Here is a 15,362-nt window from a genome sequence, read left to right as displayed (position 1 = left end):
TTGTTCACAATGACTAAAAATAAAAATAAATATATAAAAAGTGAGAACCCCCCCCAGCCAAGTCATTATTATTATTATTATTTTAATCCTATATCATGTTTTTATCATGAAAAATGATCTTTTTCTGATCGAAGTCTATCCCAGCGGTGATAGGAGGAAAGGTGGGGAACACTCTGGATAGGTCGCATGTTTATCCCTCTGTGGCGTGGTGTTAACCTCAAACAACAAACCAGAATTTTTTGGGTTATTGCAGTGTCCATTCAATTTAATGACTGAAGGCAACCTATTGTTCAGTAAAATGAGGAGGAGATGAGGGACTGACCTTTGACCTGGTGGCGAAGCACTCTTGTCAGGAACAAAATCCACATTGGATGTGGTGCCAGCTACTGCCAAGACTAATATTATTTTTACAAGTTTAAATTAAAACCTATGAGCATGTACACAAATATATAAAGAAGTATATTTGGTTGTTTGTAAATAGATTTTGATATAATTAGTTTCCTAAAACAGCATTTTTTTAGGGGTTTCTTACCTGAGGGAAACATTATGCAGTTAGATCACTTTTCTTGGGGCAAAAACTAAAGCAGAGGTTCTGTTGTTATGGAAACTGATTGCTTTAGGCGCCACCCTGCTACCATTGATCCGATGATTGTCTTGCTAACAAGCTGTTACAGCATATAATACCCAGGTGATCTTTTGAATCAGCCGTGTTGGAACAGGAACTGGAGTCCTCATGAGAACCTCTGTGTTAATGTTTCGAGAGCACTGGGTGGTGGTGTGTATACATAGTCAAACCAACCACTAATATGAACTTATACTAACTTCGGATCAATTCAGTTTTACTTATATAACACCAAATCACAACAGCAGCCACTTCAACATGCTTTATATTGTGAGGTAAAGACCCTACAAAAAATAGAGAAAATCCCAAACATCAGACGAATCTTTACGAGCAAGCGCTTGGAGACAGTGGGAAGGAAAAACTCCATTTTAAAAGGAGAACCAGACTCAGGTAGGGGTGACCTGCTGGAGGGGAGGGGACGAAAGACGCCTTCTGGAAGACAGACAGATTTGAATAAATAAGGATTAAATGCAGAGTGGTGTATAAACTGCTCTGCACAGAGAGTGAAAAGAGGGGAGTTCCTGTCAGTGCTGTCACTGGGCACAAGAACTGTGATTGGACAGTTAGGGTTATTCTCTCAGTGAGGACAGTGAACTTACCCAGAGTGAGAGCGAGTAAAAGTCCCCAGCATCAGGTTTTAGGAACAGTTTTGAGGAACAGATTCAGAAAGTTCCACATAGTATATATAATGTCAGACACAAACAAACACACTGGCCAACAGACTAACCCATGCTGAATGAGCGCACACAAACACACAGTTTGGCTGTTGGATGAAGTGTTTGTATGAAAATTAACTTGTTGTTTGCTCAGAATAAAAATTTGAATAAATCGCTTGTTTAAAAAACATTCTGTATCGTGAATTGTTTTGTAAATTTAACAATAACTGACAGTAACATCATCGGGCTAAGATTTCAGGGAATATAAAATAAAACATATTTGCTAGGATGAAAAAGACATAATTCATGTGTTGGAGAAGCTAGGCAAACCAAAAAAATCAAAAATGATGCTTGTTTTCTTTTCGTATAGTGTATTGCATGTTTAAAAAAGAAATATTGCACACGTCTGTGTGTGCATGCTGCACCTCTAGGCAATTTAGGAAGTTGTATTAGGCTGTCAAAGACGAAATTACTGCTGTGCCTGACTGACTGGTAAATGCTCACTGCAACATGCCTGTGAGTTTCATCACTTAAATAATAGGATAGAAGTCTTTTCCAGTCCCCAGTTTTCAGGCACGAAATTGTAATGTGTAGGTCCGACTGATGCTTCCCAGGGATCCATGAATCTCTGGGTTGCACGGTGGGACTTCAGTGACACAGGCTTGATCAGTCCATCTGGTAGGTATTCCACAAGATTGGATCTAAAGAGTTTAAACATGGGGGAAGTTCTTCGTTTCTTTTATAATATTTTTTGTGTGCATTTCTTGAACCAATCCCATGAAAATTATGTTTTTGGAGTGAAACTGCGAGGTATGTGATTGCCATGTACCTAAGTGGTTCCTGGAAAAGTCCAATACTCAAAGTTTCCACTAAAATAAGACAATCAGTATTAGCTACTTTTCATGTCTTCACCTGGTTTTAATGTTTTTTCTGGTTAGTGTAGAATGTATTAGTATATTAGCACATAGTCATTTGTTTTAAAGTACTGATTTTCTAGTTATTCTCTGACCAAAATCAACCATGCAGGGACAGAAAATGCACAAAATGGCTAAGAATCACAAGAAAACCATTGCATAATTTAACAAAGAGTCAGCAAACTTAGGATAATTCTTTACATGCAGTATTTTTGTTTTTTTGTCATGAACACCGAATACACGAATGGTGGTTTACTGTGAAACATAGTAAGGTCATGAAATAAAACCCACTCCAATTCTTAAAAAAAAAAACCTGAACCCCCTCTCTGTTATCTAGATTTGCAGACGATTAGGGTCTGTAATGTGAGGACACTATAAGATCTTTATCTGCAGCAAACAGTGTGCAAAGAACAGGCGAGTACTGTCCATCCATTCGCTTATCCTTCTCAGGGGGCGCTGGAGCCTATCCCAGCTGTCCTACGGCGAGAGGCAGGGTACACCCTGGACAGGTTGCCAGTCTGTCGCAGAGCTAACACACACAGAAAGACAACCATTCACACCTATGGGCAATTTGCATTAATCAATTAACCTATCCCTACTAAGTGCATGTCTTTGGACGGTGGGAGGAAGCTAGAGTACCCGGAGGGAACCCACACAAACACGGGGAGAACATGCAAACTCCACACAGAAAGACCCCGGCCTGATGGCGGAATTGAACTCAGGACCTCCTTGCTGTGCAGCAACAGTGCTAACCACCGTGCCACCGTACTGTTATTCACTTACTTGTATTGCATACAGGGCCTTTCAGGTTCATGTGAGATAAGAGTGTGGTTGAAAGCAACGCTTCCTTATATAGTATTTCACAAATGTGGATTATCAAGCTCACTAGACAAGGAGCAAGCATTTAATGAATTGAATCAGTCATCACTGAATTCTGAATTCATAGATGAGACATAAGTACCATGTATTACTCTCTTTATGCCCCCCCCCAAAAATACAAACAACAACAAAAAAACAAAAAACAAACAAACAAAAATTGAGCAGTTAGAAGTTTCAAAAATGTTTCTGAATTATGTTTAAATGCATTTTAAGCAAATATTGAAACTGAATGTGTAGTGTCACATTCAGTGTCACAAGTCCCCAAACGAAAAGTTATTAAAACATGTTAACATAGGACTAACAGGACGTCACCTGGAGTGAGCACTCAACCCTTTTCTGGATCTAATTCTCCTCCCAGCTGCTTCACATTTGGCTGCAACCTGCCTCCGTGTGAGCTGAAGGTTTCTGCACATTTAAGTAAGCTGAATCCCTTCCCCAAGTCTACCCCATGTAGACTGAGCAAACTCCCACGCACCTTTGAATATCCTTCAGAGGATAAAGAGCTGGTCCAGTATTCCACGACAAGAACAAAAACCACATCTTTCCTCCTTCCAAGCAAAGCTAAGAAGGGTGATCCCCCAAAGGTTGGAACACATGTACCAGCCCCCTTTCGTAATGAGAAGAACCACCACCCCAATCTGCTAGTTCAGTGTGACGGCTCCTGACGTCCACCAAATGTCAACAACTCCACAATATTTACAGCCTTGAGAAACTCAGGGTGAATCTCATCCACCCTGGAAACCCTGCCATTAAGGAGTTGTTTAACTATGTCAGTGACCTCAGCCACAGGGATGTGGGAAGTTGTCCTCTTTGTCCTCAGTCTCAGCTTCCACTGCAGGTGTGTCAGTTGAATTGAGGAGATCTTCGAAGTACTCCACGACCTGGCTATTGAGGTATTGAAGACATGTGACCGTGGCAATATCTTATCCGCCACTTTGTGACAACCATGGTGACGATATGGGACCAAGTAAATAAGTCCCCAGCTACACAGGCCTAAAGACTGGTGGTTGTCAAATATGATGGACAACACTTGAGCAATGTCTGGATGATGCCATGTGTAGTCAGCAGCACAGTATACAATGTACACGGGAAGCCTCTTTGTCCTTTGAATGAAAGTCCAGCTCCATGGTCTCACTGAACTCCTTCCACACCCGGGTTTTTCTTCAGCTACTCCCATGAATGTACTCTGCTTGGCTTGCTGGTACTTGTCAGCTCCCTCCCAAGTCTCGGCTGCCTCCTAAGCTAACCAAGTTTCATAGGATTCATTCTTCAGCTTGACTGCCCCCTTTTCTTTCTGGGGTCACGTGCAATGCAAACAAGCACCTTATAGCCATTACTCTGCACAAATTGCATTCAAATTAAGATTATAAAAGTAGTTTTAACTTTTCATGTTATCCTTTTGGTCACAATTGTACGCAGGAATAAACCACGTTTTGTTTTTGGCTATTGTTTTACATGTTTTTCTATTAAATTATTTTAAACGAAATAGGTACTGATTATTTTAAATGTTTACACATGAGCATTTTCCTTCTCTTATGAGATTGTGTGGCTTTGTCTACTCATATACAGCACACTTGAGGCCTCTAGTTCGTTCCGAGGTTCTCGTCTTTTGTTTATTTCTTCAGACATGCTGCAGAGGAGACTTGAGCTCCTTGGGTTAGCTGCAGGCCAGCCACGATATTATGTAATATAGCCTAACAGATCACTCTCACGTCACTGGATTCCCCAACGGTGCATTTGAGATGCCTACGCTGTACAGTACACCTCTAACTGCACAGCGAACACAATGTCCTTTAACTTGCCACACATTTGGCAGCGGTCACGTTTTTCAGCTGCTGGCGCCACTGTCCAATCAGAGGCAGGAGAAGTCTAGGTGGGCGGGCACTGTAGCTAAGAGAACGTGACGTGACTGACACTCCAGACAAGGGCACGCCTTTAACTACCAAATATGGCACAGTGGCTCTAACGAATATACCGTCCTTTGCATTTCGACGTATTTGAACAATGGCTGCTATATGAGGTGACCAGAAACTCATCCACCATCGGTTACCAGCTTTTGACTTTGAACCTCAAAGGGGATAATTAAACCTATCTGCTATAGGCGGCTGCCACCGTGCTCCACATGTGACCGAGCAGACAGGGCAGGGAGGGGCGGTCTGTCTCGTGTACGGTACCGTGGACCAGCGAGTTCTAGTCAACGTATCTGGGCAGCAGCACCAGCGACCCCACCGAAGAGAAGTTGTTGAGTTGCAGCTATAGCCTCTACCCGGATATACGGTCGTATACGTCGGCTTTAAGGACTACGACGTTTAAGCAGCACCAAGGACGAAGTAGGTGTATTCGAAGTTTTAAACGTTGTGCGGTTTTTTGTGTGTGTATACTGTCACTACTAATAGTGACAGTATAGTACTAGTGCGAGTTGACGCTCTGACGTTAGCTTGGCTATCAACCTTTGGTTAGCGTAAACAATGGTTAGCTAGTTGGTTATCTTAACGTAGCTAATCCTGACTGTAATAATGAGGTCGTCTATTTTGCGTTTCACAAGTGTTCTTTGTCTTATTGTAAGTTACTTTAAACGGTAGATATTTATCCCAAAGAACTACCCTTCATCGCATGCACTGTAATAGCTTTATTTAGTGACTATTTATCTATGTAGATTGGGTACAGCTGAATAATTTGACATTTATATTTTATGCAGGCGAAGTTTTCTTGTATTTCCATTTAGTTACGTTAATCACACACGTTTTGGGTGAAATATAAATAAAAGATGACCCAATGGCTAATATTGTGGGTTTGTGTTCTTATAAATTCAGCTGGAATTGTTTAATGAGGTCAAATGAATCTAAAGCACCCACACCAAGAAGAGGGAGTTGTTTATTACAGTCTTAAAAAACTTTATGTCTATGTAACTGGTCGCGTCAGCTAAAAAGATGACCAACAGTGTCTATTTCTGACTTTACAACTTTATGTTCTGCCATTGCTATGTAAAGAGGGCCTACTTAGTGTTGTCTCAGCTTTCGCCTTTGATGTGCTGATGTAGTTTTGTGAAAGCTTCCGGAGAGCTGGACCTTGTCAGTGCTGCGGGAAGAGCGATGACCACAAAGAGGAAGGCAGAGAATCACACCAGGGCAGGAAACCTTCCTGTCATCATGAAGCCTGGACGCTCCCAAGCTGATTCAGAGAGAGACTCTGGCTTTTCAGGTTTAGTTACACTCTTTCATATCAAAATATTGAAGTGTTTCTGAAGATGACATTTAATTTGAATTGAACCCCAATTTTCATCAACCTCCCTTTCATCTGATCTATAGATGCGAGCTCAGAGCACATGAGCACGATGGACACCACAGATTCTGAGGATTCACCACACCCTGTTGTACAGCAGGGACCACGGACCACTGGCTCAGGGACCCACCCTTCTGGACTTGCAGTGGTGGGTGGGCTCTCTCCCATGATCATCATGAACAATGTCCTGCTCAAGCAGGTAATTTGGGGAAAGACTTGATTATAAAACCACAATATTCCAACGAGAAAAAAAACCCCAAACAAAAAACCCCCAAAATAAATAATCTCTTGAATTCCATTCACAGTATCAAACCAAGAACTACGTTGTCTTAATTATGCCTCATCAGTAGGTTATTTTTTTTCTTATGGCATCTGAAGAATTTCATTAGGAATAGTGGTGTTGCTCTTAATTGTGTTTCGGTGATACCAACATGGTGTTTCGATAAAGTACAGCTTTCAAGGATTTGTCTTCATAAAATGTAACTGTGTGCATCTCAAGCTTATTTTTTTTGCCTTGTTTTTCCAGTTTATTTTAGCAGAAATAATAAATTCTGGTGCACTGATTGGGTCACACTTGTTTTTCTCCTAAGGAATGAGCCACATGTCAGGGCCTGACATTAAAGTCAGAAATTGGTGGGCCAGGCCATCTATATTGACAAGGAAGTTGATTTAGCGATATTTGTGTGCAAAAGATTTATTTCAGTGCCCCCAGAGATGGCAAGTAACTGGATGTGTGAAAATGTGTGACCGAGAACATGGGGGAGCTACTGAGAAAAGCGAAACGAAAACTTTATTTGCTAACTGTAATTCTGTGGTTTCTAAAACCATTGTCACACATGTTCTGTAGCTTTGAGCTTTTCTAGACATTAGCAGACGGGGACACATGTGAGAACACAAAGTCAGAAGTGGTCAGGTCAAACATTAAATGATTGGTAACCTAGTAGAGCACTGTGTGATGCTTGATTGTGCACAGGTATTTGCATGGTGTAACCTCAGCGAGTGGGTGTCATGTGTATTAGCTCCGGCGCCTACACCTATAACACTGTATCATTGTATTTCCTGTAATGAGAGCACATCTGAAGTGGACTTGGGTCTGTATGTGTTGTATGAGAAAGGGTAACTTAGGATGATGTTTTGACCTGATTCTTCCAACATTGTCCCAAGGTTGTGTGTGAAAACTGCTTAAACCCACTGAAGACTGGAGATTTTGCTAGTGGTGGCAAGTGGAGAATGACAGCTGTCTCATAAATATGTCCTTTTTGGGTTAAAGTGTGGTATGTAGACTTGTACTGTGTGGGTACTCTTCAGAAAGAAATGAGATGATCACACAACAACTGGTTGCTATGTGAGCACCCAGGAGCTCCTTAAGGAACTGTATGAGCTGTGATGCTGACCTGATTTTCAGAGCTTTCAATATTCCTCTTGTTGTTTGCAGCCTGGAGAGAATCCTCCTGCTCTGAAGCCCTGGGGGTTTAGTCCAACTGTGGAGGTGGTTCAGCAGCCTCAGGTGGTCTTTATCCAGCCTGTGGTTTCTCGTCAAGCTTCCTCAGGCACCAAAGAGGCCAACTCTAAACACAGACGCCCTAAGAAGTATTTTCCAATCCTAAAATCCTACCCAAAGATTGCCCCACATCCCGGGGACAGCTCTAGCTCCTCAGGAAGAGGAACTGCCCCCTCAACTTACTCCTCCTCTTCTTCTTCAGGGTCAGAGAAATGTAGTACTTTGACCTCCATCACTCGGGAACACTGTCAGCGAGAGAAGCCACAGAGAAGTTTATGTAATAGTGCTGGTAACTCTGGCCCAACCACTCCTGGTCTTCCTGCAACCCCCACCACAATGTCTCCTTTGCTCCAGAGCAGATCATGTCTCTCAACAGGAGAAACCAACACCACTCCTGTGAGGGAGAGGCCTTCATCGGCTGTCAGCCAGGCAGACTGTACGACTTTGCTGTCTTTCAGTCATGCTACTGGATCCAAAAACTTTACACTCCCTGTTTCCCCAGCAGTCGTCTCACTGAGTGAAGGTAACGACAGTGACGGTGATGCTGACACAAAAAGGAAGCGCTTCTGCAACACTTACAACATCCTGAGCAAATCTGGCCTGCTAGACATCACACTCCGTACCAAGGAGCTCCTCAAGCAGAACCAGCGCACGCAGAACGACATAGACCGGCTGAAAAAACAAACAGACCTCTTTCTTCAGGCTCTGCGGAGCGGAGACACCAGCATCTGTGTTAAACTGCAGGCCACTCTTTTGGAAGAAGACAGAGAATGAGAAAGAGCGATCTGTTCAGTCCAGTTTAAAAGCAGATTAGACCTGAACTAGGCTTTCATAGTAATGCTATAGACTTGAGATGGGAAGGAAGACAAGGATTGGTGGTTGGTTGCATGCAGAGACAGATGGACCGAAAGTAATGCGTGCCCCACAATACACACCCACCCCCCAGACTCTCAGATAGGCAGCATGCTGTGGCCTACATTTAGGCTGCCGGCTGCCTTAGGGCCCTGACACACCAAGCTAACCTAAAAAAAAAAAGTTGGTGTTGACTTTTTATTGTCTCTCATTTAAGAGTCGCACTCATTGTAACATTATAGGAGGCGGCCAGCTGGCCACCAACGTGCACATGTGTTGTGCACCTGTATGAGGGGAAATATTTATTGAAAGAAGCAGTCGGTGTGCTAAGATTATAAATTGAAAATACAAAAATACCCTTATAAATTTTTCTGTGGACATTGTACACTTTGCTGTAGACTGTTGCTGTCAGCCTGTAGTGTATGTTTTTTTTAGAAATCTTTAAAAAAAAAAAAGGTGAAAAACGCAATGTATGGGTCAACAGCCTGTCCGCGAAGGACACGCTGCAAAAATGACAGCTTTGGACAGCCACATACTTCAAGTGCTGACTGCTGGACTACTATTGGCTTGTTGTGTTGGGGACCAAATAAGGCAGACGCAGCTCAATGTTCTTCCTCACTGAGCCGGACTAGATCTCTTCCACTGAAGCTGTGTCCGTGCTGGTGACAATTTTAGCAATCAAAACTCAGAAGCTGTAAGAATTTCTTCTCTCAGTGTAGTTGTAGTACAACAAAGCTTAATTTAAATCCTGACACTGGTCATTTAAATCTGGATACAACATGAGAAGGTGTTTGAAAAGAGAATCTATGTATAAATCAGTCTGATCATATGTCTTGTTGCAAAAATTACTTGCATCATTCATGGTAGTTGTCTTTTGCGTTGCTTGACAAGCAGGAAGTTGACAGTGAAATTCAAGTCCAATTGAGTTCATGCAGCAGTTACAGTTGCAACAAAAACTCTGACGGTTTCTTGTGTCACACTGAATGTGTTCAGGGCTTCTTCGCCTGTCAGCGTAGTCAGACTTACATGTGCCTACACAGTGTCTTTTGTTGAAGCTTAATTTGGAAAATGTGAGTTGAAAGTTATGGTTTGGCCAGTTGACAGTTAAACTTTGTCTTTCCCATCATGTTGATGGCAGATGTTCCTGTGTGAACTGTCTTCATGGCCATTTAAATGCTTCCCTGACATCCCTTTGTAAATGTTTTTGTTTTTGGCTTTTTCCACTTGTAGTTAAGGCCTGTTTGAGTGTAAACAACACATGGCCGTAATATTAATATTTCAATATTGACTGCCTTCAAGAGCAGAGTTTTTCCTGTATGTTTACATGTGTTTATACAGCTACTTTTTTCCAACTTTTTATTGTAATTTTTTTTTAGTCCACTAATAAAAACCCATCTTTTAGAACTCTTGATGAAGACCAGTTATTGTGCATAAATGGCCTTTCAAAATCCAGATATTTTTAATGTACAGTTAAGTTTAAGTTTCTCTTTTGTAATCATGGCCTTAAAATCCAAACCCAGTGTATGTCAGATAACTTTGCATTTGCACTAAGAAATGTAAAAGTAGCTCTGAAGCAATTTCTGGACAGAAATTAATGGCAGCTATGGTACTGTAGCTTTTTTTGTTTTTTGTTTTTTTTTACATGAAGTGTATTACAACACATAAGCACACAAATAATCTATACATATGACTTGTGTAGTATAACAATAAATAACATTTTCATCTTTTCTATTACTGATAGTTTCTGCAGTGTTAAGTGTTTTTGTACATTGTGCATGTGATTGTGTAATATTTGATGTGACGGTTCTGTTCCTACAGTGCTTACGTTGACTTAAAATGGTCTCTTAGTGCAGAGGGATACTTTTATATACCTTCTGTTTAAACTTGCCATCTAAGCATGAATACGGTTTATTTAAAATGTTACCATAAAACGTGGAGGTGTCTGTCACACAAACAAAAACTCAGAGGTTTGGTTTCTTTCTTGAATGAATTGTTGGTACTCTGCAAAACAAAAAAACATGACGTCTGTATTGTTGCGCATTTGTCATGTATTTGCTTATTTGGAGTGCTCTCAGCCTACATCTTGTGTTTTATCAGTAGGCGAACATGTAAACACTTCTGTCCTCAACTCTCAACATCGCAGATATTTTGACTCTGGGGGAAGTGCCAGCTGCAGATTACAAGTTTCTAAAGTGAACACAGTAAATTCTTTGATTTGCTTCCTTCTTAAGCTACTCCCAAACCAAATTTATAATGTGAGTTTAGGGAGGTAGCGCTATCTGACATCTAGCCTTTTAGGTTGCACTCAAGACTTTGAGGTCATCCAACTTACTCCACCCACTTTCTTACTGCAGTGCACCAATTTCACTGTCAGCAACACAGATGCATCTGCATCAACAATCTTGGAAGGATTTAGTGGCTTAGCGTCTCTCCTACTGAGAGTGCTGTGGTTATTGTGGCTGGATAAATGACTGCTTGACCCTCAGAAATCATATTTTCCATATAATCTGCAACAAAGTTCAGATGAGTTTTGAAACTCTTCAGCTCATGGCCTTGTAAAACAATCTGTAAAAGTCGACTTTGTAATACATAACACAGCTTCCCACCCCACTCCCTCTGATCCTTCTGCGATTGTTTGTGACCTTATCGTCCAGCATGCAACAGTTTGGAGTATTTTCCTGACCTTTGAGTCTGCTCTTTCAGATCCTTTGTACTCGAGACAGCTGTATTGAGAATAAGTTGTTTCGAAGTCGCTTTGGCTCTAAATGAAATTCCTGACTTGTAATCAGTTATTTACTCCCACTTTATCTCAAATAAGCTCCATGTGTCGCCTTGTTTGATGCATTTGGCTCATATAAGTTTCCACTGACTTTCTGCAATAACCACAGACGAGATGTCGAGGCAGTGTCACAGTGACATTCTAAACTTTTCTACAATAACAGGCTAAATATGATGACTGGATTATATGGTCTAAAATCAGTAGATGTTAACAGACCCACCATTCAGTTATGAATTCATTTTTTTAATAAATGGAAGAAAACTAAATTCTTCCACGCCATAGCCTATATATCTAACTTTTCGTATGGCTTTGTAATGCTAGATGAGTAATTTGTCTACCCTATGTTCTTGGTGAAAGCCTTATTGAGATACTCGAGCAGCAGGATGGCCGCTACGATTTTGCTCTTTGTTTTTTTAACTCCCCTCAGCCAACAGCAAATACTATCATTTTACAACTGTCTCACTTTCTTCTGTACTTTCAGGTGCTGTCTTTGCAGAATTCCCTTTATTTTTCCTTGGACCAGGTTTCCACCTCGCACTTTTACCCGAGTTTATGAAATTGTTTAAAACACTCTTGACCGATTTGTCCTCGGCTGTAAATGATTCTAGGATAAATTTTGAGTTTGTTTTCTTAACGGTTCACTGCACAGTTCAAAAACAAGAAAAAAAAATCTTAAAAATGTCGGGACGGCCTTCTTCTGAAGTTCTAGCTGTTTTGAGGCTGGTTCACTGCCAGTGGAATAAATCACGTATGAAAAGGTCACTGAACTTTTGACTGAAAATAGCACAAAAACGCTCTGTGCTTTCTTTACATGTACTTGTTGCTACCTGCTCGTGCGTAATCGTTGCCATTATCATGTCGCTGTCCAGGTTTCTTTGTGTGGAAGAAGTTCCTTTTTGTGCAGATGTGCTTATGTAATGGACTATTTATGTTTCTGATGATACTAGTGTGTATGCCACATGCTGTGTTCCTGATCATGTTGTGTGACTGCAGTTTTTTTTCTTTGTTAAACGGTCAGCTTGTAGAGCAGTACAGTTTGGTAACACTGGATTTTGAGTTGAGTACTGGCAGCTTTGGTTCCTCAGTGCATTTCAGTCTGCCTTGTCACTTTAAAGATGCTGGTTTCAGTTTCAGTAGTACACCAGCAACAACGATGGACAAAAATATATTTAAATATCAGCTCAAATATATATTTTTAGGATCATGCAGACTGAATGTGATGTGCCTAGCTCGCTGTCTTTTTTTTTCCTTTATAAAATGTAAATAGAGGAAGTTGTTGAAGTCCTCATGACACTTTCCAAAGTGGGAAATTTTTGAGTTTTACGTCTTAAAACCTCTGAGGACATGAGACTTGTTATAAGTAACTTGTTATAAAACACTTCAGCTATATCATTCAAAGATCTTATAAACTAAGACTGAAAATGTTTGATGTTACATGCTTTAGGGCTCTTTTTTTGTACATTTTAAGTTAGAGACTCATTGTTTGTGTAATAAATGTCTTTCCAAAGAAGCTGCTGTGGTTTCTTTCTTTTTTTCCTTTCTACAATTAAACATGTCCATTTGAATGGTAGTGCTGCTTGGTTGACATTTAAAACAGCACTCAGAGGTCACATAGTGAGGAAAACATTGAATTGTATAATCTCAGCTGGAAACAAGATTAGAAACAATGAAACGTGTTGCGTTTCTTTCAGCACACCTCTCTCATCACAAGAGCTGAGTGTGGAAAAAGGAAGTGGTTAAAAATAAATCTCTGCTTTCATGACATAAAAATAAGACACGAACAGAGGGTAGCTGTAGTTTCTTTAATTTTAGTTGGAACTCAGGCTTTACACCTACTTCTTTTAAAGGTGGCCTTTTTACTTGATATGTAATGAACATGAACACTGTTTTTAAATGTTAATAATCCAGTGCCAAACAAATGTGATCAGTCTATCCCAGTAAAACAGTCACTTTTTTCAAGCTTTAGATCCTGTAGACCCTGTTGCCATTGATACTTGCTCCACGGTAGTCTAAAACTAACTGTATGCTAATATCTTATTTATTTTTATGTAAAATGTACTGCATGTCACCACCAGGGAATCTTCGTCATTCAGCTGCAGTCTTCACGGGTCAAAACGACAGATCGTCTTTCTCCATCTCACCCTATCCCTAGCGTCCTGCTCTATCACACCATACCTCTCCATGTCTTCCTTCACTACTTGATCTTCCTCTTTTCCTCTTGCCTGGCAGCTCTATCTTCAACATCCTTTGTCCAGCATACCCAGTATTCTTCCTCTGCACATATCCACGGCCCTCTAACCTTTACTCCAAACCGTTCAACTTAAGCTTTTTACCTTTGACATATTTATTTCTAAAAGGGAACAATGAAACCAATAAGCTGTTGAACTGACTGAGAGGTCAGTTTTTACCTTCAATTACACATCTCTACCGCTAGATGGCGTCGATGACACAAAATCGTTCTTGCTGAAAACGCGGAAGTGTCTTAAAATTGATGTATCTGAGCCTCCGTAGTCCAAACCTGCTCTTTGGAGATAAATATACATTAAGTTACTCTTACGCTGTGTCCTGCATACACATCTATTGTAAGGTAAACTGTTTAATATCACCGGAGAATTAACGGAATTGTATAGCTGTCTAGTGTGTCGTCAGCGGGGATCCATCATTTGGGAAAATAGCTCCGGTGGCTAGGTGCTAGCTATGCTAGCTAGGTAAACAGGCAGTGTGCCATATGCCTGTTTTTATCCAGAACAGTTTAGATGGATTTTATTGAGGTTTGGCTACACTTAGCTGCAGTTGCCGAGCATACAGTGGCTCTTTGTGTTTACCAAAAACCTCCGGAGGTTTACCTGACAGCTTTGTCTTGTTGTTGACCGCAGAGCTCGTACCATGGATTTGACTGGAAGATGACCTGCAGCCCGAGCTTATGACTGACAGATTCTGCCGTTCACCAGGTCACATTTGAGGTGTGTGTTGTTGTCATTGTGCTCGAGCCACTTATACTGACGAGTATTTTCGTTTATTAGCTCAGTGGTGTTATTTCGCCCTGCAGGTTCCACACAGGGTGACCCATGCTTTCTGATGAGCTTGACTCCAAACCAGAGGTAAGCTTTCCATCATTTTCGCCCTCGGGAAGGGAGACCACTTTGTGGTGCAGGTATCTGTTAAATAACACACGAGGTTCATCTTTTTTTTCCATGCTGTGCCTCTTCTCCTTCCCCATCACTCAGCTGCTGGTGCAGTTTGTGCAGAACGCGTCCATCCCATTGGTGCAGGGTCTGGAGGACTCGGAGTCCAAACACTGCTGCCTGCCTCTGCTGGCCCCTGCTGAGAGCTCCCTGTGCACCCCGCTGGAGCTCACAGGTGAGCACATGCTCACTTCTGTTGTCTTGTCCACTATTGGGCAGAGTAGTGATATTCGTGCCACATCTTTCATTACTACATCCAATCGTTTTGGGTTTTTTTTTCATTGTCTAGTAACATTACTACCAGAGCCGTACCTTGTTATGGAGACAGGCGTTTACTCTAGGAAAGCTGGACAGGCGTAGAAGGTCCCTAACCCATCAGCAGGATTGGTATCTGCTCCTTTGTGGAAGGAACAGGATGAGTACTGCCAGAGCTACAAATTGACCTCCAGCAGGCCACTGGTGTGAATGTCTCTGACCAGACAATCAGAAACAGACTTCATGAGGGTGGCCTGAGGGCCTGATGTGCTCTAGTAGGCCCTGTGCTCACTGCCTGGCACCATTGATATATCATTAGCATGTTTCTGGAAGGACACACAGACCTCTAGAGCTTAGCCAATGACACCCTGACTGCCATTAGGTATTGGGATGAAATCATTGGATTGTCAGACCCTATGCTGGTGCAGTGGGTCCTG

The 15,362-nt window shown here is 41.5% G+C and overlaps 2 protein-coding genes across 2 annotated transcripts in view; both read left to right on the top strand.

Moving 5' to 3' along the window:
- Positions 1–5,005: 5,005 nt before the first annotated feature.
- cipcb (CLOCK-interacting pacemaker b) lies at positions 5,006–12,992 on the top strand. Its single transcript, XM_005724969.1, has 4 exons — positions 5,006–5,401; positions 6,112–6,272; positions 6,380–6,552; positions 7,789–12,992. Exons 2-4 carry the CDS (start codon positions 6,164–6,166, stop codon positions 8,626–8,628), a joined length of 1,122 nt encoding a protein of 373 aa, XP_005725026.1. The 5' UTR covers positions 5,006–5,401; positions 6,112–6,163; the 3' UTR covers positions 8,629–12,992.
- Positions 12,993–13,961: 969 nt separating this feature from the next.
- The window catches only part of znf410 (zinc finger protein 410), a 14,741-nt gene continuing 13,340 nt past the window's right edge, over positions 13,962–15,362 (top strand). The window contains exons 1-4 of the mRNA XM_005724966.2: positions 13,962–14,072; positions 14,362–14,448; positions 14,535–14,586; positions 14,713–14,845. Of these exons, the coding sequence (XP_005725023.1) occupies positions 14,554–14,586; positions 14,713–14,845 (166 nt within the window). The 5' untranslated portion in view covers positions 13,962–14,072; positions 14,362–14,448; positions 14,535–14,553. The remainder of the gene's footprint in view (positions 14,073–14,361; positions 14,449–14,534; positions 14,587–14,712; positions 14,846–15,362) is intronic.

This window comes from Pundamilia nyererei, unplaced genomic scaffold (genome assembly GCF_000239375.1).
Source record: "Pundamilia nyererei isolate P.nyererei 1_Seehausen unplaced genomic scaffold, PunNye1.0 scaffold00013, whole genome shotgun sequence".
NCBI classification, from domain to species: domain Eukaryota; kingdom Metazoa; phylum Chordata; class Actinopteri; order Cichliformes; family Cichlidae; genus Pundamilia; species Pundamilia nyererei.
Note: the sequence above shows the minus strand (reverse complement) of the source record. Positions and strands in the feature narration are given on the sequence as shown.

Excerpts from the sequence above, each read along its gene's own strand:
- cipcb (XM_005724969.1), top strand. The coding sequence starts at position 6,164 with ATGACCACAAAGAGGAAGGCAGAGAATCACACCAGGGCAGGAAACCTT. Across the intron at positions 6,273-6,379 it reads GAGAGACTCTGGCTTTTCAG|ATGCGAGCTCAGAGCACATG; the intron begins GTTTAGTTACAC and ends TCTGATCTATAG. Across the intron at positions 6,553-7,788 it reads ACAATGTCCTGCTCAAGCAG|CCTGGAGAGAATCCTCCTGC; the intron begins GTAATTTGGGGA and ends TGTTGTTTGCAG.